The 23,220-nt window shown below is 36.2% G+C and overlaps 2 protein-coding genes across 2 annotated transcripts; both read left to right on the top strand.

Moving 5' to 3' along the window:
• Positions 1-312: 312 nt before the first annotated feature.
• On the top strand, positions 313-1,587 carry LOC309505468 (uncharacterized protein). Its single transcript, XM_082178842.1, has 3 exons — positions 313-469; positions 718-813; positions 1,273-1,587. The coding sequence occupies exons 1-3, from the start codon at positions 418-420 to the stop codon at positions 1,353-1,355; spliced, it is 231 nt and encodes a 76-aa protein (XP_082034968.1). The 5' UTR covers positions 313-417; the 3' UTR covers positions 1,356-1,587.
• A 5,112-nt stretch (positions 1,588-6,699) lies between these two features.
• samsn1a (SAM domain, SH3 domain and nuclear localisation signals 1a) lies at positions 6,700-22,539 on the top strand. The gene is made up of 16 exons (XM_082179779.1): positions 6,700-6,738; positions 11,242-11,385; positions 11,720-11,766; positions 11,933-11,970; positions 12,275-12,358; positions 14,285-14,376; positions 14,555-14,608; positions 15,052-15,148; positions 15,274-15,614; positions 19,229-19,309; positions 19,512-19,640; positions 20,133-20,238; positions 20,325-20,476; positions 20,554-20,772; positions 21,495-21,645; positions 22,144-22,539. The coding sequence occupies exons 1-16, from the start codon at positions 6,715-6,717 to the stop codon at positions 22,245-22,247; spliced, it is 1,863 nt and encodes a 620-aa protein (XP_082035905.1). The 5' UTR covers positions 6,700-6,714; the 3' UTR covers positions 22,248-22,539.
• The last annotated feature ends 681 nt before the right edge of the window (positions 22,540-23,220 follow it).

Genomic DNA, 23,220 nt, shown 5'->3' with positions numbered 1-23,220 from the left:
TTGTTATGCATTACCCCCAACACTGGTTTCAATAACTGTACTAAAGAATATAATAGAAGCACAGTCAAAACAGTTAAAAAAAGTGACATCAAATGGTTTATTCCTGAGTAAAATTTAAATAACTAAATTATCAGATGACAGAGGATGGATAAAAGAGTTGAAAAGGTTAGAAAAAGATGCCCTAGAGTTACAGGCTTGATAGAAGTTCTTGGATCTTGCATCAAGGACAGACAGTCCTTTTTTATTTTAAGATTTTACTTCCTTGTCAAGGAACTAAACTGACATTTATATCTAGTTACATGAAACCTGTCATGCTGCATTACTGTTCTGTGTAAGAAAGAATGTATTTACGGTAAAAGGTGTAACCAAGGTATATAAAGAATCAAGTTCCTCTGCGTGACCAGACCAGTTTTCATCATGAAGGCCCTAGTGTGTGCTTTTATTGTGGTGCTCCTCTGCAGCGCATCAGGTAAGAAAAAAGATTTTTCTATATCTATCTATCTATCTATGATCTATCTATCTATCTATCTATCTATCTATCTATCTATCTATCTATCTATCTATCTATCTATCTATCTATCTAATATAACGAACTGGACATTGCTAGCTATTATGTCTCGGAGTAAGTTTGGAATGTAAAAATTGAAAATACTCTGATAAAGTGCAGAAAAAGGTCACCATTATCATCTATATGTCTAATATGTAATCTCTCATCAGTGCACTCGCTGACATGCTACACCTGTGTGGATGGGGACTGTAAGACCCAAACTGAATGCCCAACCTCAAGCAATTTCTGCAAAACGGTTGCAACACGTAAGCAAACAATATTATTTTAGTTATTTACTGAATTTTCAATAGTCAGTAATAGTGAGTAGAATTTTGATAGGCTATCATTGATATATAGTTTTTGTTCATATTTTTATATAATTTGTATTTAAATTTGATCTATATAGTTTTTGCATGTTTTAGTTTTTTTTAAGTTTTTTTTTATTTATTTTAGTACTTGTTATTTAGTACTAATAGTAGTTGTTTTAGTACTAAATGTTGGCAGCTATAACTAAAATAAAATAAGTTTAATGTTTTGAATGTTTTGAATGTTTTGAATGTTTTGAATGTTTTTATGGTTTTAGTTCTAGTTCATGATAATGACCCTAAAACAGCTTCATATATATTACCGCTCCACTGGTGATTAAAAAAGGAAAATGTATTTTTTTTTATTCTTTATTCTAGAAATGAATGACCTGTTTTTCTTGATATGTTTTTGAACCGCAGCCACTGTGTTCTCCCGGACATGTGAGGAGTTCTGTGTGCCTGGAGTGAATACCTACTGCTGCACTTCTGATCTCTGTGACTGATCTCTCAATGTCACCAATCCTGTTGATCTACTGTCCTTGAGTCAGGCACTAATGCTCATTGTAATGGTGTAGTAGCACTGGGTTACATAGGTGTATGTTTTCCTTTTCCATCTGATTCAACATGGATTGTTTTACATATATCACTGCTTAAATGAATTTCTAATAACCATGATTTCTGTCCCAGCTCTGTATGATTTGATTTATGAATGAAATAAAATCTACTCAGTAAAAAGCTGTGTATGTGTTGAAGTCAGAGAGATGTAGGTCATTCGAGAGAGATGTTACGATGCCATTTGTCTGGATTAACCGCTGCTTTTAACAGATGAGAAGACTGGAGCTAAACATGCACTCCTCTCATGAGATGCAAAACTGCGTATCAAATGTTTATCATGGGTGATTTAAAACATAATAACCTTGTTTCCAAACAAGCTTAACTCGATGAGATTCTCTGTGCATTTTTATAAACCCTTCAGAAGTTTTAGTCAACAATATTGTGAGGTTATTGAACTTTATTGTTCCATCTGCGAGTCTTATGACAAAAGTAACTTTTACTTTTGCACAGATAACTGTTGTGCTGCTCGTTATAATACTAATTATAATAACATTTAAAAAAAATACATTGCAGTCTTACGTACATACTACATTCTTGTACACAAATAAATTGGGCAACTTCTAATAATCTTAATTCAAACAAGGAAATATGGGTCAGCTGTGAATTAATCCTCCCTTCTTTATTTTCCCTGACCGCAGGGTTTGTGATTAAAGAGATTGAGGATTTTCTTTTTTTTAAACCAGCTGGGAACCTACGCACCTTCTTTCACACAGCGCCCGTGACAGCAATTTATCTTGTCATGTTCTCTAATAGACAGCAAAAGATTAAGAGCCGGAGGCCTAGGTGGGTTGAATTGACATGACATTTTTGTCAATTTACAAGTTCTAAGAAATGAGCAAGCCAATGAGCTGTCGTTTCTCAGAATCTGAGCTCTTTTGCTGATTAAGAGAGAGCGAGAGACAGAGAGAGAGAGATCAAGATTTGTCAAGAAAGAGGAAGAAAATTGGAAACAGGACACATTGCAGTGATGAATTAACTTTAACTGAACTGAGACTGTAAAAAAGGTATTGCCATCTTGGCTTAGCTACGTGAATTCCAGTTTGCAACTGGATATTGAATAAGAAAAAAATTGTTCGGTGTTACCCCCGAAAAGAGCCAGAACAGAAATGCAAGTTTGTTCAAATGATGCCCAAATACTTAATTTGCATTATGTGAAGACATGAAAAAAGCAAAGTCATTTAGGATGAAAGTACATTTCATTCATATTATAAAGATTACTGCAAAAAATATAATTTTTTCCAATTTGGAATAACATGCATGCACTAATGAATGATGCACAATAAAACCAGGAACATGCATTAAGAAATTAAATAGGCTTCATTTTGATTTCTTGTTGACTTTCAACTGGAATCTGCTACTTGAATTACCTTAATAAAATATGCTTTCGTAAGTATGCAGGACTAATCATTAAATTTATGTGAGCACATTAATTATCTGAGTGCATTAGTTGTGCTTTCTCTGTCAGACCAGCCATCACCTCAAACTGCCCTTTTCATTGCAACATAAAGGAAATGAACAGATTGCATAATTTGGCACAATTCCAAAAAATAAAAACAAGCAGATTATCACTGAAGCAAATCAAATATCTGGTGACCTTCACAATCATCTGTTTGCACAGCCAGAGAAAGCCCATGAACAACACCTTGCTTTGATTTTGACCCACTTTCTGCAACAGCTTACACATTCTTATACCAGATTCACCTCCTTTCCTGATATCTGAAGCGCTGTGCATGCACCATAATACTCTGGGCCTATTCTTGAGACAGTCCCAGATATAAACGACCTAAGGGTTGTTGACAAGACATCACATACACTTTGGCTAAAAAACACTCGCTGTGCTAGCAGGTAATGTCATATGCCAAGGCGGCGAATCCTCAGCTGGGTATATTTTCTCGAGCTGAGAATGGATGAAGAGATTTTCCCTAGGATTAGGAGATTTACTCAAGTGACTATTACAACATACCATGCACACTCCTTGGGTTATACAATGTAAAAAGTGAAACTCTGCACTTAATTTCTGTGTGACTGGAGCCTTATACAGTTGACTTTCAATGGTCATACCTTACCTAATGAGGTTGATTCAGTCATATTAAATAATATTTTTAACTTAAAACTATAGATAATCCAGATGGCCCCACACAGTGCAGTCAAGGTACTTAAATGATAGATTTTCCTAAAAGCTATGCATTAATGTCACCTTCATTTTCCCTGTGGATGGAGACAGAACACGGTGCTTGGTTAATAAAATATCACTGCATGCCTTTAAGTATATTTTTATGTCACCAGCTAGAAAAAGAGGTCAATATTCCCTGTGTAGAGACAGCTGGTGTTGTGTTCCTATAGCTTAATTGTCTTCAGTCTACTTACATGTTTTAAGAGATGCACCGATGCAAACAAATGCAGTAGAAAAAAGAGAGATATTAAATAAAAGTTTTTCAGGTGGGTCTAACAGTAGCCTATTCAGGTAAGAAATACTACAGAAATTAATGTAATCAAATGTAAAATAACACTGGATAGTCTTCATTGTAAAAAAATAAATAAAAAAATTGTAATACAGATTAATGCTTACAATTAGTTATTAGAATAAGAAAAGTTTTTCAGTGAAGAGCAGAGACAGAGTGATTTTCTTTGTCTTTTGTTCCTTGATTAACATTACAGACAGTGCAGGAATATTAGTTCTTATATTAGAATATTAGAATCTTAATAGTTCAAAGGGGGTGCTAAGAATAAACAATCCCTAATGAAAAAAAAGTAAGCCTATACTTTATTGTATTTGAAATATTTTCCCTTTTTCAATAGTACATTGCAAATATACTAACAAAATGTTTTACTATATTTAAATATATTAACAGTATATTAGCATCATGCTTTAACTTATTTTCACAATACAACTTTTAACACACTTTAAAATAATTGTACTTTAGTATATTTTCAAAAATATATATTTTAGAAAAATAGACTTGAAGTGAAAATTCTGTTTATTTGCACTTAAAAATATTTTAGGTATATTTTAACTGTGTGCTGGAAATGATCATTGTAACAATACATTGAAGTATACTTTCAAAATAAATTATAGTATATTGTACGAAGTATAACTAATTTGTTTATTAATGTGTCTGTGTTATTGAAGACAAAGTGCAATTTGTAGTATTTGCAAAGGCTAAGCAAATTCTTAAGCCCCGGTCTAGCGCCGCCACTGTCCACTTATATAGATCAGTGGTGGTGCCGGTGTTCACGCTTTTGATGTGAGAGCGAAACTTGTGGGAATTAGTAAAATTATGCACGACACAAATTTAACCAGAGTGAATGAGAGTGAGTGAGAGGAGCTTGGGCCGCTGGCAACAAAACGGACAGCATCGAAATCGGAAATGCGTGAGAGACCGACCGGTCGATCGGTGCATCTGTATAGTATGTTATATACGATCACTGTACCCCGGTTTAACTGCTCGTTGACGCAAATATCTAATCAGCCAATCACATAGCACCAACTCAATGCATTTAGGCATGTAGTCATGGTCAATACGATCTGCTGAAGTTCAAACTGAGCATCAGAATGGGGAAGACATGAGATTTAAGTCTTAGTATTTCAGAAACTGCTGATCTACTGGGATTTTCATGCACAACCATCTCTAGACTAGGGTTTACAGAGAATGGTCCGAAAATATTCCGGTGAGCAGCTGTTTTGTGGGTGAAAATACCTTGTTGATGTCAGAGGTCAAAGGAGAATGGCCAGACTGGTTCGAGTTGATACTAAGGCAACAATAACTCAAATAGCCACTCATTACAACCGAGGCATGCAGAAAAGCATCATCTGAACGCAAAACATGTTGAACCTTGAAGCCGATGGGCTACAGCAATTGGCATGGGCTCAACAAAATTGGACAATAGAGGATTGGAAAAACATTGCCTGGTCTGATGAGTCTTGATTTCTGTTGCGCCATCCAGATGGTAGGGTCAGTATTTGGCATAAACAACATGAAAGCATGGATCCATCCTGCCTTGTATCAACGGTTCAGGCTGCTGGTGGAGGTGTAATGGTGTGGGGGATATTTACTTGGGCCTCATAATACCAAATTAGCATTTAAATGCTACAGAACACCTGAGTGTTGTTGCTGACCATGTCCATCTCCTTATGACCACAGTGACCCATCTTCTGATGGCTACTTCAGGATAACGCACGTCACAAAGGTACGAGTTCACTATTCTCAAATGGCCTTCAGTCACCAGATCTCAATCCAATAGAGTACCTTTGGGATGTGTTGGAACAGGAGATTTGCATCATGAATGCGACAGCTTACAAATCTGCAGCGATTGCGTGATGCTATCACGTCAATATGTAATCTCTGAGGAATCAAAAATCTCTGAGGAATGTTTCCAAGACCTTGTTGAATCAGTGCCTTGAAGAATTTAAGCAGTTCTGAAGGCAAAAGGGGGTCCATCCTGGTACTAGCAAGGCGTACTTAATAAAGTGCCCTCTGAGTTTGTGTGCGTACACACACACACACACACACACACACACACACACACACACACACACACACACACACACACACACACACACATACATACACATACATTTACGTTTACATTGTCTACATAGTTTAAGGAACAAGTTACTTACATTTTAGGGAACATATGGCTAAATAAAATATTTCTAAAATATTTTATGCTAAATACAGTAATAAAATATTAAATATATTAAATATAATAAAGTTTATTTTTAGTTACAATAATTGGCCTGAAGTATGTGAATGGAGCATCCACAAATAATAATTTCCGAAATAATGTTAATTAATGTGAAAACTATAAATGTAAATATGACATTTTAATTCACACAGAACCAAATCAGAATCAGAGGTGCTCAGAGCTTTAGTCTTTTACATGCCTGTGTAAAGACAGGATGCCTCTGGATCACATTTTTAAATTAGATAGTGACTGGAATCTACAGTAAATTACTCAAGCAACTGTTCTGACTATGACTCCATCATAGCCCAAACAAAAGCTCTCAACCCACTTCTCTAGTAAGTAAACAACATCAGCATTAACAAGCTCAGCACTTGATAGAGGGGTTGCCTGGAGTGGTAATGGTCCTCCACATCTATTGGATTAGAGAAAGGATGTCATTCAGTATTAATCTGTGGAGCAGTAGGCAGCCTGAAACACTAAGCACTCTGCTCGCTGTCTGCCTGCCTCGTCCCATTGTTCATCCTATGCTGTGGCCACTGGAAAGAAGCCATACTTCCCAGAATGAATCTATTCTGCTTCTCTCTGGTAAGATGTGATTCTGCTTTTCTTCTCTGTGGTTTATTGATCGACCGTGTGTGGATGAAACATGAACTGCTGGAGGGTTCAAAGGCAACATGTGACAGTGCATGAAGATCAGGAACCATGCTTTAGCTTCTTTCGGAGGGCCTTTAGTTTTGCTTCCTTATAGTGAAGAAGTCAAGTCAGTGTGTTGTGTATTATGGCTTACATTTGTAGCTCTTGCATTAAAGATAAACTATTTATCACAATATCTCATTCAATTTCATTTTAATTATTTATTTTATTATTTTATTTATAAAACAAAAACATTCACTGTAGAAAATTATATGATCAGAAGTTATAACAACTTTTGTTTTTACATTGCTTTAACTCATCAAAATAAGTTAAACAATTTTCCAACTTTTTTTTAATAAGTTATACAAGATTCAAAAAAAAATTTCAGTTTAATGCAATTTAGGTTGAAATGACTTAAACGTTAAAAAATTTAAGGCAGCAACTTTTTTTTTACAGTGTTGGTGAAAAATTTCTCTGCCAGATGTTGTTTTGTGCAATATAGGATTAATGGTGGTCTCGCGTCACTGAATTTACGCTGCTCAGATTTTCCATAAGCAATATAATACTTCTGGTTATTTGTTATTCTGCTTCTTATCTTTTGCGCAAATGGATTTGCACTCGTATGCACTATAAAATAATAAAATGCTAAACTATATGGGCCATTCTACAGAATTGGTTCAAAGTCAGAGTTGGAAACATCTTGAAAAAAAGGTGTCTTTTCCCACACATTTTGTATGTGTGCAAATTGTATAATATCCAAGATACACATTTCTGTACACATTGTGCAGTTAATGATCATATTGTATTTTCAGAAAGTTTGGGAATATTTTTCCTCTCCCCAGATTTGTCGCTACCGAAACACAATAATAAATAATTTAATAAGAAGGCTTATATTGACCTATTCATATTTTGTTTACATCTACCTTATAAATATATTTTTTGCTATTTAAAAAAAAAGTTTTCACAGGTACATCAATAACATTTACAATTTTAACAATATTTCAAGTGTAATTTATAAGATTTGTTGTATTTTGAACCCAATCTTTCTTTGTAAAAAGTTAATCATACTGATTTCAAAGATTTCAAAACATCCATGTTTCGGTCGCGACGGCACATTTTCTGTAGTGACAGTAATGTTTTGGTAGCGACCACATCACATTACAGAATTTGTACTCGCATACTAAAACACACTAATATACTAATGATTTGCATAACTGTACAACATTTTGTTTATTTCCCCCAAATAAATGATTATGTGTTCCCTTTTGTCACTACCAAAACAATGATGGCATGTTTTGGTCATGACTGTTTCGGTAGTGACAATTTAAGATACTTCTGAGCCTAGTTCAAAGATGATAACCAGCACATGGTTACCTAGCACAGTTCTGAACAGTTGTACACACACAAAAACAAAATTTTATCGAATAACACAAAAAAAACCATGATGTCACAACCGAAACTTCACCACATGTTTCGGTAGTGACTGTTTCGGTAGTGACAATTTAAGATACTTTTGAGCCTAGTTCAAAGATGATAGCCAGCACATGGTTACCTAGCACAGTTCTGAACAGTTGTACACACATAAAAACTTAATTTTATGGAATTACACCCCAAAAAGTTTGCTTAATTGCAGAAAAAAGGTGTTTGGTAGTGACGTCCCTTAAAGTTACACACAGATTTTCAGACTTTTTAACACATTTTCCTCAACATGATGGTACCTATCTATAATGAAAGACAGAGAGGCACACAATGGAGTCTCAGCCAATGGACTTAAACACACAGTGTTTTGGTAGTGACATAGTGCTATGTCACATTTGGTCGTTTTTTTTTTTTTTTTTACTTTACTTTTTAAAAGAAATCAAAAAGAATTTTTTTTAAAAAACAATGGAAAAACATTTTTTACAAAATATTTCAATATTTTCACAAGTTGAAATTTAGGGGTTAGGGTTCGGGACAGCCACCTCCCAATTGAAAGTATCCAATAAATTATGATTTTATATATATTTAGCTTACTTATATATTAAATATTATTGTGGGATTCAATAGATAATAGGAGGATCTTAGTAAATATCTAAAATTGTAATACTTAAATGCTTTTTTTTGTGTGTTTTGGTTGTCGGACAGCAGTTTGCACCAATTCTGTAGAATAGCCCTAATAGGGTCAGTTTACACGACAAAACGCAACGTTTTTAAGCGTTTTGGCCTATCATTTACTTGACATTGCCGTTTTGTGGGCCTGAAAACGCAAACTTTTGAAAACGGACAAAAATGCGAATTTTTGAAAACTGTGACGTCATGCCCATGCGTATTATGTGTTCAGTCGTATACGTTCAGTCTATAAACCTTATTCAAAGCAGGGCCATTACAGGTTTGAAAGCGAGGCTGTGAGGGAAAGACTTATGCTGCGTTCACACCGGACGCGAATAGCGCGTCAAATTCGCGCCTGCCGCGTCTAGTTTGACGCTTGACCACTTTGTGTTAATTCGCGTGTCTAACGCGCGTAAAAACAAAAGTTTGAAGCGAAATTTACGCGCGTCAGAGGTGAAAGTTTTGGCGGCCATCTTTTTTAGATGTTTATCGAGCATTAGCGTTAGCATTAATCGAGAGAGTCATCGCTCGTATATGCTCTGGAGAGCAGAAACAGCTGCGTAGGGGACATCGTCGCTGTACTCGGGTCCACCAGACCCTCCAGAGGGTTTCAGGAGTTTCACAATTTGCTCCAGGAGCTAGGTTTGGTGGACCTAACGGTGAGGACACTGACGAGGACAGCGTAGGCCGTGAGGCCTCGGCCTCGAGTGGTCGCTGCCTGACGAGCCCGCGCTCTACAGCCCGGCGCGAGGTTCACCCTCGCCCGCACCCACCTAATCTGTCATTTATTTTTGTTTTGATAATAAATGGAGTCAGCCTCCAAAAGTGAAACCTGTCCTGTGATTTTTGTTTTTATACACTAAATTGTGTTTGTTGTCTTTACATTAGAATAATAATGTTTCATATAATCTAGAATAGATATGGAATAAATAGCATTCAATACAAAATGAGTATCTCTCATATATTGAAATCGAGTTTTTATGTGAAAGATTTGCTTTGTTGTGCATTTGAGTCATATTACAAAATAATTTATTGAGGCCAAACATAAAATAACATTATAAACTGTCACTTCACCACGTGACAGCAGCAAGCAGGCTCCTGATTGGTTAACGCGGCGCGAATTCACGCAGAAGTTCAGATTTTTCAACTCGGGCGGCAGACGCGAATTCGCATCAAACCCGTGAATGCACAAATAGCACTAATAAAATCATTTGCGCGTAACGCGCTTAACGCGCCAGACGCTCAATTCGCGCTATTCGCGCGAACTTGACGCGCGAATGAGGCGTATTCGCGTCTACCGCGCCGCGCTCTACGCCTCATTCGCGCCGCAGGAATTTTTTACGCCCGTAACGCGTCTTTGCATTGACTTAACATTGAAATCACTCGCGCCTGACGCGCTATTCGCGTCCGGTGTGAACGCACCATAGCCGAGGACACATTTAACGACTATAAGGCCGATTATGAATGTAATTTGATAGCCTACTTACGACTGACACATTACATAACTGTACAACCCACTGAAGAGATGCATGTCTATCCCACACAGCCTCCCTTTTATTCCCGTTAAAAATTAAAGATGGCGCTGCTGTGAAAAAGGTCTACATGCGTGTAATGTTTCTTTACAAAGTGACATCGCCAACTACTGGCCTGGCATGCATAATACAGCATTTTTAGTCATTTTCGCAGATCCATGTGTACGTTGTCGTGTAAACGTACCCTTATAAATCAGGGTCTTCAATGGGGTCTGTGACTCTTAGTGGAATTGGTGGTTGTACTGCATTACTAATTTGATCTCAAACTAATTTTTGCTTAAAAAAATTGCTTTAAACTAAAATACAGCATGAATTTCATTTAAACCAAGGCTAAAGTTGAGAATCATAAATTTAAGCAAAATTTTTCACATTTGAGAAAGTGAAATTAAAGTGTACCTATATATGGATTTTTTTTATATATATAACAATATATATTACATTACTTATATTAATAAAATACTATATTCTTGTTAATAAAGGCTTAAAAGGCAACACTCAGACCTGGCTTCACAGACAGGGCTTAGATTAAGCCAGGATTATAGGCCTTAGTTCAATAAGGACATTTAAGTAGCTGTTATAAACATGCCTTAGAAAAAACATTACTTGTTTGCATCTTGAGACAAAACAATGGGACTGACATATTTTAAGACTAGCTTAAGCCTTGTCTGTGAAACCAGGGGTTCATTTTATATAAGGTATTTTGTAACTAACAAGGTCTGTCTCTCTGTCCACCAAGGTGATAAAGACCCTTGTAATAAGTACACTGTACTTAACGTTATTAGCTTATTAGCAGCACAGATTGTAAGTGACATGTTTTTTTGTATTTTTTTTGTAGGAGGGCTCGATGGACAGCCTGTACGAGGCCGTGCAGGAGTCCTGTGAGGCTCCGGTGTACACCATCCCCAGCAGGTCCCACAGTCCAGCTGTTCTCTTAGATGACACCACCAACGGGAAGAGCGCAGGGCGTTCCATCTCCATGGTAACTATACAAATGAATGCTGGAATGTTGCATGCATACTACACTGTCATGGGAAATGTATCAGCCATCTGGATCCACGCAATAACAGTGCTGTGGACATCATGAGCTTCCATTAAAAGAAAAGCTGCTGCTAACTGATTATACTGAAACCATATGGAAATATATTAACATCTATTTCAGGTCTGTTTGTGAAAGAGAAACCTGAAATGTTAGGCTTTCGTATTCTTGAGAACACGTTAACATATGCATGCATGTGATTTCATATTAATACATTTCACATAAATATATACAAATAATTTATCACTATACTGCCTCATACTGTATTTATTTTCAGGAAATTTCTCAAATCAATTCAGACAACACTAGAAAAAAGAAACAAAGGTGAGATCAGTCTGTGTTTTTTTAGTGAACAAAAAAAAAAGTTGACCTTCCAGTCAAAGTAAAAGTGAAAGGACCCGTGTGGCTTCCATATAGCGACATATTGCAAAATGTAAACTCTCTCTGAATATTTGTATTTTATTAAATGTTTTCTTGTGTCAACTTTCAGATCACTACCAAAGTCTGTTTCTGAAAATGATGCTTTAGGTATGTGATATATTTTGTCTTTCTTCTGCATCACATGATCAAGCTGCAATAATACACCCTCGTTGTCCTTGTCCTTTCACGCTCATAATAAAGAAACTAGCTTGACTGACAGGCAAACAAAGAAAAAGGTTTGTACAGTGTTTATCAGATCACTATATACATGAATGACAGGACAAACAAGATTGTCTAAATTTACTTCCCCCCCCCCCAATCAAGATTTCCAGAGTGAAAAAAAGTAAAAGCATGGAACACTGGTGGACCTTAAATGAATAAATCTCTAATTGTTGTGGTTTCCCTCCTGCAGATAATACCATCTGCACTAATTCTGGCTGGCCGGCTGCCAAAAAGCAGGAAGATTTAGTCCTCCTGAGGAACAATCAGAATGAAGGTAAAACCACTGTGAGGATTTGTAGGTTAAGCCCGACTAGATTTCATTTAGAAGACACACACAGGCAAAGCAACAGCCGCTTAACATTGGCCAATCAGAAACCCTTATTGCGTCAAATCCCATTCACAGTGAATGGAGAGTGGGTACAACACACCCACAGTGTTGTGCAGTCTTCAGCTCACTTAAAGCACTTGCTTCTCCTGCGTGGGATTAATTAAGAAACAGCAGGGTCTTAATTGTAAATAGGGCACTGGAGTTTAGGGCACTGAGGACTTTCAATGACAAAGTACTCGGGTAGTTGACAAAATGTGTCATGGACTTTTTAAATCAACATTCAAGATTTTAGATTAAAGCTAGGATAGGCAATGTTTTTCATAAACACTTTTTCTTATACTGGTTGAAATTTTACAAAATGTACAAATCTTCTGTGGAAGTCTCAGGACCAAAAAAATGTCATCCAATCATTGCATTTGGTCATGTATTTACATCCCTTTGCAGACATCACACGTCATCAGCATGTTCCATGACATGAGGCCCTCACTGTAAAAAATTAAATGATCAATAAGTTATAACAACGTGTTTTTACATTACTTTTTAACTCATCAAAATAAGTTAAGCAATTTGCAATTATGCAAGCAATCAGCAAGTTATTCCTACAATATCCAACAAATTTTTTAAGTCAGTTTAATGCAATTTAAGTTGAGTGACTTTAAAAAAAAAAAAACGTTTTTGTGTGCACCTTTTAAGGTTCCTCCTGCACCAAAACGAGCTCATGCTGCATTCACGCCATGTCGTAATTACTGTAATTGACAAATGGCAAACCGTTGCATTCTACTTAGAGCAGTTCACATCCTCAGACTCGGATTTATGCGTTTCTATATCAGCACAGAAATGAATCTAGCAGTCAGGTACAAGTAAGAGCTCGGTTTACGTTCATTATTATTGTAGGTCATATAACGCCATCTCTCGGCTCGTGACGCTTTGCGGACTCTGCTCTGGCTGTACGTGTCCATGTGTTTTGGACGAGGTGTGACTCTGGAGACGCTCCGAAGGGAGGGTGGGATCTTATGCTTTCAAAGCTAGCTTGCTATTGCTAGCCTCTCTGAAATTGCCTACCCTACCTTTAAATGTATATAGGAGAAAAGTGTATATTTCATAGCTGGTCATCATTTCTTTGTCATTTTACTGCAGAGGAATCATCCTTTTGCCTTTTAAATGTTCCTGTGGTGTGACAGAAATTAACACATAAAGTAAAAGTAAAACATTCCATGTTTTAAGGTTCATAAAAGATGCATAATGATGATTAAAGAATAAGCCAATTCCTAAATGGTTTTAGCTGGAGTATAGCAGGACATGTCAACTTCCCACATGTATTTTATGTCAACTACCCATACATTAAATACATTCTGTCCACTTCTTCCTGATTAGTGTAACATAATCTAACTAGTGTTAAATGTAGTTTTTTTTAATAAAAGACAATGTTCAAATATTTTAATCACTAGGCCTATTATTTTTTATAGATGATGAAAAGATTGTAAGCCACTAATCTGAATTTCAAATGGTCGTGCAACTTCATTTTAAGTTAATAATGTTGTTGAACCTGTCTGTATGGATGCACCACATTTCCTTGACTAAGCACAGTAAAATATCCTGCGGGTATTTCCCCTCGTCAAAATACGTGAAGAAGCAAAACAGGAAATGAGGTGCAAAGCCGCATAACTTTTCTCATACGGAATGTGCTATTTTGAGCTCTGCTCTGGTTAACATTTTTTTTAAATCTTACCAGAGATTCTGTAATGTCATGGTTTTATGTACTGAAGTCGTCTGCTAATAAAATAAATTATTAAATAAAAAGCAAAATATTCATAGTGACTTTGTTGCTAAGTACTATTGCTTACTAATTCAATTAATGTGTTTAAATTTCAGATATAGTGAGAGCTGTAAGAAGGGCTGAAAGCCAGAAAATGGCAGACAGAAAGACCAATTCAAGAAACATTCAGCAAGAGATGCCTGTCCAGGTCAGAAACCGGCATTTTGTTTTAAACATTATGATCGAGATTTTTTTTTTTTAATCATGGAAACAATATATTTTAATGTAGCATTTTCTCCTTTTCTCTAACAATTAACATACATACACACACACATACATGTTTGCATTACTTTTTCTATTTACATTTTTCATTCTTTTACTGGTAGATTGTCTATTATGAGGGGTGTAATCCAAACCTAAACAGCAGACAGAATGACATGGTGAGTTCAAGCCCTGTCCACCCAGGTGGTTTTGTGCCAGCTGGAATGTAACTGATCGTCATGTATTTCATAGCTGCCGGAACAACAGTTGTCCCCAAAAAGGGTATTGTGGTTGATTGTGTCTGTACAGATGGTTGGGTGTGGGGCACGTTCTACCCATGTAATCCCTTTGCCTACATTGCATTAAATTCAGTCGAGACTGCTAAATTTGTTTTGTGTTCACCCGCATAAGGGCCAGTGACAGCTGTAAAATGGCCAAAAATTAAGACTGTGGAGAATATTGTTAGCATAATGAGGTTGTGGAATAAAATGCATAAAATTATTATATTTATCTTATATGTTTTTAAAAATATATATATGTATTGTATTTTATTTTATATAAATTAAATTACCTTCAAAATTAAAATGTAACAATGTCATTTAACTATTTTCTCTGTTAACAGCCTGAGACAGAAAATGCAGAGATGACAAGAGGGACAAGGGTGAAAAAAGTAGAGAGGAAAAGCAGTCAAAGAGGAACTCCAACACAAGAGACAACAGGTAAATCAACATATTAACTTGCAATAGCAATTACTTTTGTGGTGCAACAAAGATTTTTATTTGAAGCTCTGTATCAATGTCACTGACAGACAAAGATTTGTTTGTTTTTATCGTCTATTGCAAAGCTCACATTAAAGGTGCCAAAGGAATGAAGCATGACATTGGGCAACAGTCACATAAACAGGAGACTTACTGTATTTCTGCTGACGGGTCAAGGGTCATGGAGACAGCCCGCTCTGGTAGGCATCGCTGGAGTAACCCCACTGAAACAGCTGTAAACTGGTTCCAAGCCTACAACACCTGTCAACCTCCCCACAATGAACATCGTGTCCACACCTGTGACTGTTGCGCTACATCCAGAATCCCAAGTCAAGGAGATAAAGTTAACGTTCAAAGCATGAAGAGAGACTCCTTGCCCAAAGGAGTGGTGCGTTCCACAACCAATGTGGATTTCTGTGCCCCCAATGTAAGTCATTTTTGACATAAACTATTAATCAAAAGTTTAGGGTTGTTGTTTTTTTTAAGTTTTTGAAGAAAGTCTCGTATGCTCACCATGCAGGGCTGCATTTATTTGATTAAAATACTGTAAAAACAGTAATATTGTGAAATATTATTTAACTGTTTTCTATTTAAACATATTTTCACATGTAATTTACTTCTGTGGTGGCAAAGGTGAATGTTCAGCATCGTTACCTCAGTATTCAGTGTCACCTGATCCTTCAGAAATCATTTTAATATGCTGATTTGGTGCTCAAGAAACATTTTTATCAAGGCTGAAAACAGCTGTGCCGCGTAATATTTTTGGTGTAAACTGTGACACAATTTTTTAGGAAGTTAAAAAGAACAGCATTAATTTTAAATAGAAATCATTGTAATCTTACTATGAATTATATCTCATGTTTAACCACTATCTAAATAAGAGCTAGCGGCAAATTTCTGAAGGACTGGGCAAGGTGAAGCTGTTCTCTGTGGGAACATGAGCGCTGAACGGCCGCTGATGGCCTGGAGTTCGCATCTGAGAAAGCTTCTAAATTGTAAAATAGGTGCTATGTTTATATATGAGTCACATATTTGAGGTCTAAATAACTACATCCTCGCCTAAAAAAAACTCTTAAAACTACATTTTGTGACACAAGAACTGTAGTATTTTTAAAAATATGGGGGATTTGTTCGACTGCCATGACAGTCGTCGCAAGCGGAGTGATACAAATAAGTCCTCTAAGTCCACAAAAACTAATCAGAAGACACGAATCAAATTATATGATTTCAAGATGAATGACGGTGCTTGTGAGCCGGCTTTCAATTTCCGAGCTGCAAGTTTTTATCATGTTTTATCCATGGTTACAGTGGCAATAACAGAATTTTGTGAGAAGCAAGTAAACACAACAGTGTTCCTTGTGCTGCTGTAAACATCTGACAGAAACGGATCCGGCAGTCACAGCTCCCCCTACTGTGTGGATCAGTTTCTTCATTGTTACATTTTGAATTCTGCTTTCGTCATTTGCAGTGTTTCCAGATGCATCTGTAGTGATTTTGCAACTGTTTCATATGTCTTGTTGTCCAAAGAGGTGGACTTAGAGGTTTTTGCAAAAAAGCACACGCATGAACTTAGCTGATTTTGCAGAAAAAGACCGTCAAATTTAGTTAAATACCAATGAATTGACTAAAGTGACATTTTTGAAAATAAGACATTTCAATAAGGGACTAATAATCTTTTCATTGCCATTAAAGTGAAATGACTGAACCGAAACATAGGAGCCTGTTAAAAAAATGCTCATTTAAATGAAAACATGTCAGACGGATCTGAACTCTTCTTATATATATATAGCCTACAACAATATATGTTGGTGCCATATCTCAAAGTCTCATAGCCTTTGCAAAGTACTTGAATAAATTGAATTTCTATACATAGTATACACAATCCATCCAAGCTTAATTCATGTGATAAACTCAAGCTGTTAACCTCCCACCAAGTGCTGAATGCCGATGTTGTTATTGCAATATACGACTCTCAAAGATTGTCCTGGCCTGCCAACCAGTGACGTTTTCACACGCTTAAAACAATTCAGGGTAATGACTTCTAGTGTTTTCTAAAGGTATACATAGACAGTATAAAGTATATAATCCGTTCCTGTTTCCTGGATTCTCATATGGCTATCTTGTAAGGGTGAACTACTACATTATATCACTCTCAGATAAACCGAAGCTCTCATAAAAGGTTAGGAAGGGCTGTTTGTTTCCAAAGGCTTGTGGAGCTGGAAGAAATAGATTATAATGCTGTAATCCTGGATTTGGATTTCACTGCGGCCGATTGCACACGGCTGGATTATGCTGTTATTGTCTGTAAGGTTTTCTTGAACACTATTGGTCAGTTCATGCCTCGTACAGCAATCCACATTAAGGTTTTATTCATTTAAATGAGACGTTTTCAATTTCAGTGCCTCCAGCGATGCCAACTTGTCAAGCGTAATTGCAAAAATAATGATTATTTTCAAATGGGTTTCCAGAACACTCTCGCCGTCTTTCATTGTCCGCTCAAACAAACAGTCACACCCCCAAATTCACGCCATTGGTAGACCAAATGTTGCTGGTTTTGGCTTACTTATATTTGTATAAAGAGCCTGTGATGCTTTGCATATATAAAATACGTAAGACGGATGTCAGATAAAACTCGTTGTTGTGCAGTTTTGCAAAAATTCCTTACTAAAAGTTGTGAAAGCAGACGGGAAGTATTTCAAAAGCTTGGGTCCGCTTCCTTTGCGTGCAGTGGAGCTTACTTCCCCTATTCAGAAACCAGATTTAGCAATTTGGGCAAAGGAACATTGATTAATAAGCTTTCACTTGACTATATTTATAGGTTTTCCTATAATGTGAAATGATGAACGTGACAATAAACATAAAAGTTATATAAAAGACAGTAGAAGCACAGAGTCTTGCATTTATTCTACAATCTGAGGGCCTTCATGAAATCGATATGGTGCAAGGGGGGTTCGATTATGTAAAAAGCACCTCTTTGGAAATTCTTTTTTTCTGTGTGTACACTTATGAATTTGTGTTACTCGAAATGACTGTGAGGTGGTAAACCACAAAATGCAGACTCAAGCATTCAGTGTTTTTCCCCCTGTAAAACTGATGCCTTGATAATAGACAGAACACGCATTGGCTCACATCCTGTGTGCTTTAAGGAAGTTCTTGTGCTCGTTTGTTCTGCTGAGGCATTGCAATTTATACACTTGTGTAGCTGAGAGAAGTAAAACCGCTAGTTTCAGATCAGAGTTTCATTTTAAGAAAAAACTAAACGCACATCAAGGCGATGCTTCAAAGGGCTGCTTCAAATGCATCAGACAAACCAAAAAGTCTTAAACCTAAGGTAGGTTTTATTAATGTATCTTAACAATGGTACTAATTTGAAGGTGATCATATTCAGTGTTGCCATATCCCAGTAGATCTGACACTGGAGCAAAAAAACATCTTGACACCACATAACATTACTGAACAAGTATGAATGGCTTCATCTAGGTCGGATCTAATGTTAACTCAGTTTGCTATTTGTATGAGATTACATGGATTTTTAATTTAGATAATTATTTGTAATTTTCCTGTAGAAGAGCTGACAGGTTCTGAGCGGATTAGGAATATCAGTGTTTTTATCAAATTGAAAACATTACATTAAAATGATCAAGTGCTAGCACGTCAAGTGCTGTTTAATGACCTGAAGTGCTCAATGACAAGGACAGTATAATGACCATTTTTGTTTTATTCAAAGTAATGTACATACATGTGCTTTGATGTTATATCTATTCACCTTAAAAAAACAGTTGCTGGCTTAAATTTTTAAGTACAATCAACTTTGATGTTTATGTCATTTCAACTTAAATTATGTTAAACTGACTTTTTTTTTATTATTATATTATACATTATAATTATATATAGTATAATTATATTATACAACATACAAAAAAATGTCTTAACTTATTTTGAAAAGTTAAAGCAATGCAAAAACATACGTTGTCATAACTTATTGATCATATCATTTTTTACAGTGTTGTAAATGTGCTCTGTTTTATTTACCTGACACAGCGTTCCACCAGTTTTGGGAGATTTGACACGTTCAGAAATCAACACTCCCCTTCCAGACTTGAGGAAAATGGAACGCCTGAGGTAAGAAGAATTTGGATGAATAAGACACTTTAATCTGCTCTTAAAGAGTTACTTAACTATGTTTCCTCGTAAGATACTTCTCACTATACCCTTAACTGCAAAACAATCCGTTACAATTGTCTAATTGACCACTGGACAGATATACTTTTTTATATACAGACGGATTAATAAAACATATTGTGTTTATTTGTGTACAAAACAGGCAGAGGGTGAATCGACAGCAGAGAACTGTGAGAAACCAGGAAGTCTGGGAAAAAAGATGAAGGCCATCTCGATGACTATGCGTAAAAGGATGGGCAAGAAACACGTCAAATCCTACTCTGAGGACATGGTGAGTCACAGTGCAAGTTCCTCATATAATTACTGACACTGATTAGGCAACTCCATGTTTCATTATCCAAAATATCAGCAGTTTGTTCAACCATAGGGGAGACTGGGGGTTGGTTGACACATTTAAATGTATAAAGATGTATTATCCCCCTCATTAGCCTCGTTGTTATTATTATCTCATATTATAAGGCTTATAAGTCTTATGTAAATATAGAACTGGTTTCTATCTCTATTAGCTAACATTTATAGGCCTATATATTTAAATTTCAATCTCTTAACTTAAAAAAAAAAAATATTTACAACTTTTGTTTTTACTCAGATTTTTTTTTTTAAAGTAGCCTACCTTATTACCCAGAAATTTAACCAAAAATTATGACACCCCAACCCCCCCAAAAAAACGAACCCATGTAGCCAAATAACCCCAGTCAACCCTATCATTCAATCTGCAGAATAGTTCATAGGAATATCAAGACTGATATTTTGATTGGTGCAGGGTGATGACACTGAAGGAGAAACGGAGAATGGGACTCCAGCAGGGAAGAGCTCAGACGGCACCAGCAACTCATTAGAAAGCCTCTACAGTGGACAGAGCTCGTCCAGTAAGTATCTAAACACACATGCGACTGAATTAGAAAGTGTTTTGACATTGTAATCATACTCTTATTGTTTATATTTATTGGCTCAGGTGGTGTGACCAGCAATTCAGATGTATCCAGTAACAGAGATAGCCTGAAACTGGAGGAGGAAATGTCCTACACGGGACAGTTCTGTGGACGAGCAAAAGTTCATACAGATTTTGTCCCCAGCCCATATGATACAGACTCCCTAAAACTGAAGGTGAGCTGAATTAATCACCACAAATTTAAAACGTAAATTGCCAACAGGAAGTTAATGATGTCGGCTGTCTTTTTTAGGTGGGAGACATCATCAGCATCATAAGTAAACCACCTATGGGCATATGGACTGGAATGCTCAATAATAAAGTGGGAAATTTCAAGTTTATTTATGTGGATGTTTTGCCCGAGAAAGAGAAGGAGGAAGAGGATGAGGCCCCGGAATTAAGACCTGTAAAAGTATGCAAGAATCCACGACCAAATACACTTCTGGAGTTATTAGAGAGACTGCATTTAGAGGTATAACCAGACTGGACATACATACACATGAACACACATAGAAACATAGAAACATCAAGGCCTATCGCGAACAGACCGAGGGGGAAGCTTAAAGGGATAGTTCACCCAAAAATGAAAATGCTGTCATAATTTACTCACCCTCAAGTTGTTCCAAACCTGTATTTAGAACAAGACAGTTGTCTTTGTTCTACTGAACACAAAGGAAGAATGTTTGTAACCAAACAGTTGATGGGCACCATTGACTTCCATAGTATTTTTTTCCCCATACTATGGAAGTCAATGGGTAACTCTCAAAACAGGTTTGGAACAAATTGAGGGTGAGTAAACGATGACAGCATTTTCATTTTGGGGTGAACAATCCCTTTAATTATTTTAACTATTGTATTTTGTATTTCAGAGTATTTTGTTTTAACTTGAATCACAATTTTTTTTTTTTTTTGCATATGTATATTCACAACATTCTGAGACTCTCACCCTTTGTACACACCACTATATATCAATCCTACAAAAAAATGTGCTCAGCTCCCATAGAGAATGATTTGAAAATGCCTGCTCATACAGTATCTACTCCAATGGACACAGTTTAGAATCAACTGCACACTTTTTTTGGCCAGATGTAATGTAATGTAGTGTAATTTATATATGTCCATGAATTTGTCCTGAACTGGACAGCTTATAGCTGTATTGCAACTTTTTAATGTTTAAAATCTCTTTTGTCACAGGAATATGCATCTTCATTACTCTTGAATGGCTACCAGACAGTTGATGACCTCAAACATCTGAAAGAGAGGCATTTGATTGAGCTGAATGTGACTGATCCAGAACACAGACACAAGTTGCTTGCTGCGTCAGACTGCCTCTATGTCACAAGCAGTAAGTGTCAATACAACCAATTTGATTGACAGCTGTGGGCAAAACCATATTTTGGTTTTCTCTGTGTCCATCTCAGGAAACATTATGTCAGCAAGCCTCAGGAAGGGCATAGATTCTGCCATCTTTGCATTGTCTATTTCTGTGTTTGGATGAAATTCTGCCTTTTTGAAATACTAGAGTTAGACTGTAAATCCTGTAATATTGAATGTCACAACCTTATCTGCTTTAATTTAATCCATGGCGCTCTGTGCGGTCAGGAACAGACCTTTCCAGGATTAATTGCTGTTTGGATGTGGGCTCACTGTGTGAGCAGGTGGCACATGGTTGGGCTGCTCTGGCTGATATGAGTGTGGGATAATAACCAGGAAGACATACTGCCATTTAATTAACATTAATTTCATTTGGGTTTTTGCGCAAACCTGATTTGACTGGCAGAGATTAAATTAACGAGCAGGAGTTTGTATGAGAGATTTAACCTTTCTGTGCTTTGACCTACAGAAGACGGAGAGGGAGAGATGAAGGGCGATGAAGAGGAAGACAAAGATAATGACTGTCCCAGAGACTCGGGTTGTTTTATTCCAGCAGAGTGTCCTGACTGTTGAGAGGCACTCACTAGTTATTAACTATACTCTCTCTATACTGATATAATTATTGGTAAACCTACAAACTATGTTTTCTTTTGTTATAATATGTGTTAGTCTTCCATTTAGATACTTGTGCTTTGTATTTACACATTTTTGTTCAGCTTTGTGTTGATGTAACCTTTTTCTGTTCAATGTAGATGTCAATTGAACTTTCGTGCCACCATACTTGTGTGTGAGGAACTTGTTTATCATGCCTGATTTGTATATAATAATATTATAAAATTATACAAAATAAATTATTTATTCTGCAGCTTTCTCTTGTTTCTAATTTTGGAATAGGTGCACACTGATACTGCTGCTAAAATTCAGATCATTAACTATTTGTTTCTCAAAATAACTTTTTGGTTTTGGTGGGTGTTTAGATAAGTTTCCAGATGACTAGAAGTCCTGTGCTTTAAAAGGAGCTTTGGTTTCAAAGCACTTTACATAATATGCAACTCCCCTCTCTGAGCTGCTGTCTAATATTTAGGCTACTGATATTATTGGATTCCACCTAAAATGTGCTTATTTTTGGAAAATTAAAAAGGAACTTTTTTTTAAACAGGTCTATACGAACTGAGATTAGGACAGGCACAGAGATCTTATTTATCTTTAATCATATTCATGCAGGTGCGTCATAATTTGAATGACAGGGCACTGTGGCAAGTCAGTTTAAAAAAGAAATTCCCAATGTTTCCATGTTATCAATTTTACTACGATCTTGTAGCAGGAAATATGTAAGTTTGTGAACACACACATTTATTAATTTTCCTTATCTGCTCTGAAAAATATAGTATCAGATCAGATACATATTATAATAGAGTGGACAACTATTTTTATTTGATTAATAATACTACTCTTTTTGTAAATGTAGGTTTGCCAAGAATTTAATATTTTAAAATGTTACTTCATTTTGAATATTTTAAAATGTTACTCTCAAACTTAATTTTGA

Source organism: Leuciscus leuciscus (genome assembly GCF_965113295.1).
Source record: "Leuciscus leuciscus genome assembly, chromosome: 9".
Classification (NCBI taxonomy): Eukaryota; Metazoa; Chordata; class Actinopteri; order Cypriniformes; family Leuciscidae; genus Leuciscus; species Leuciscus leuciscus.
This window is presented reverse-complemented; position numbering and strand designations above follow the sequence as displayed.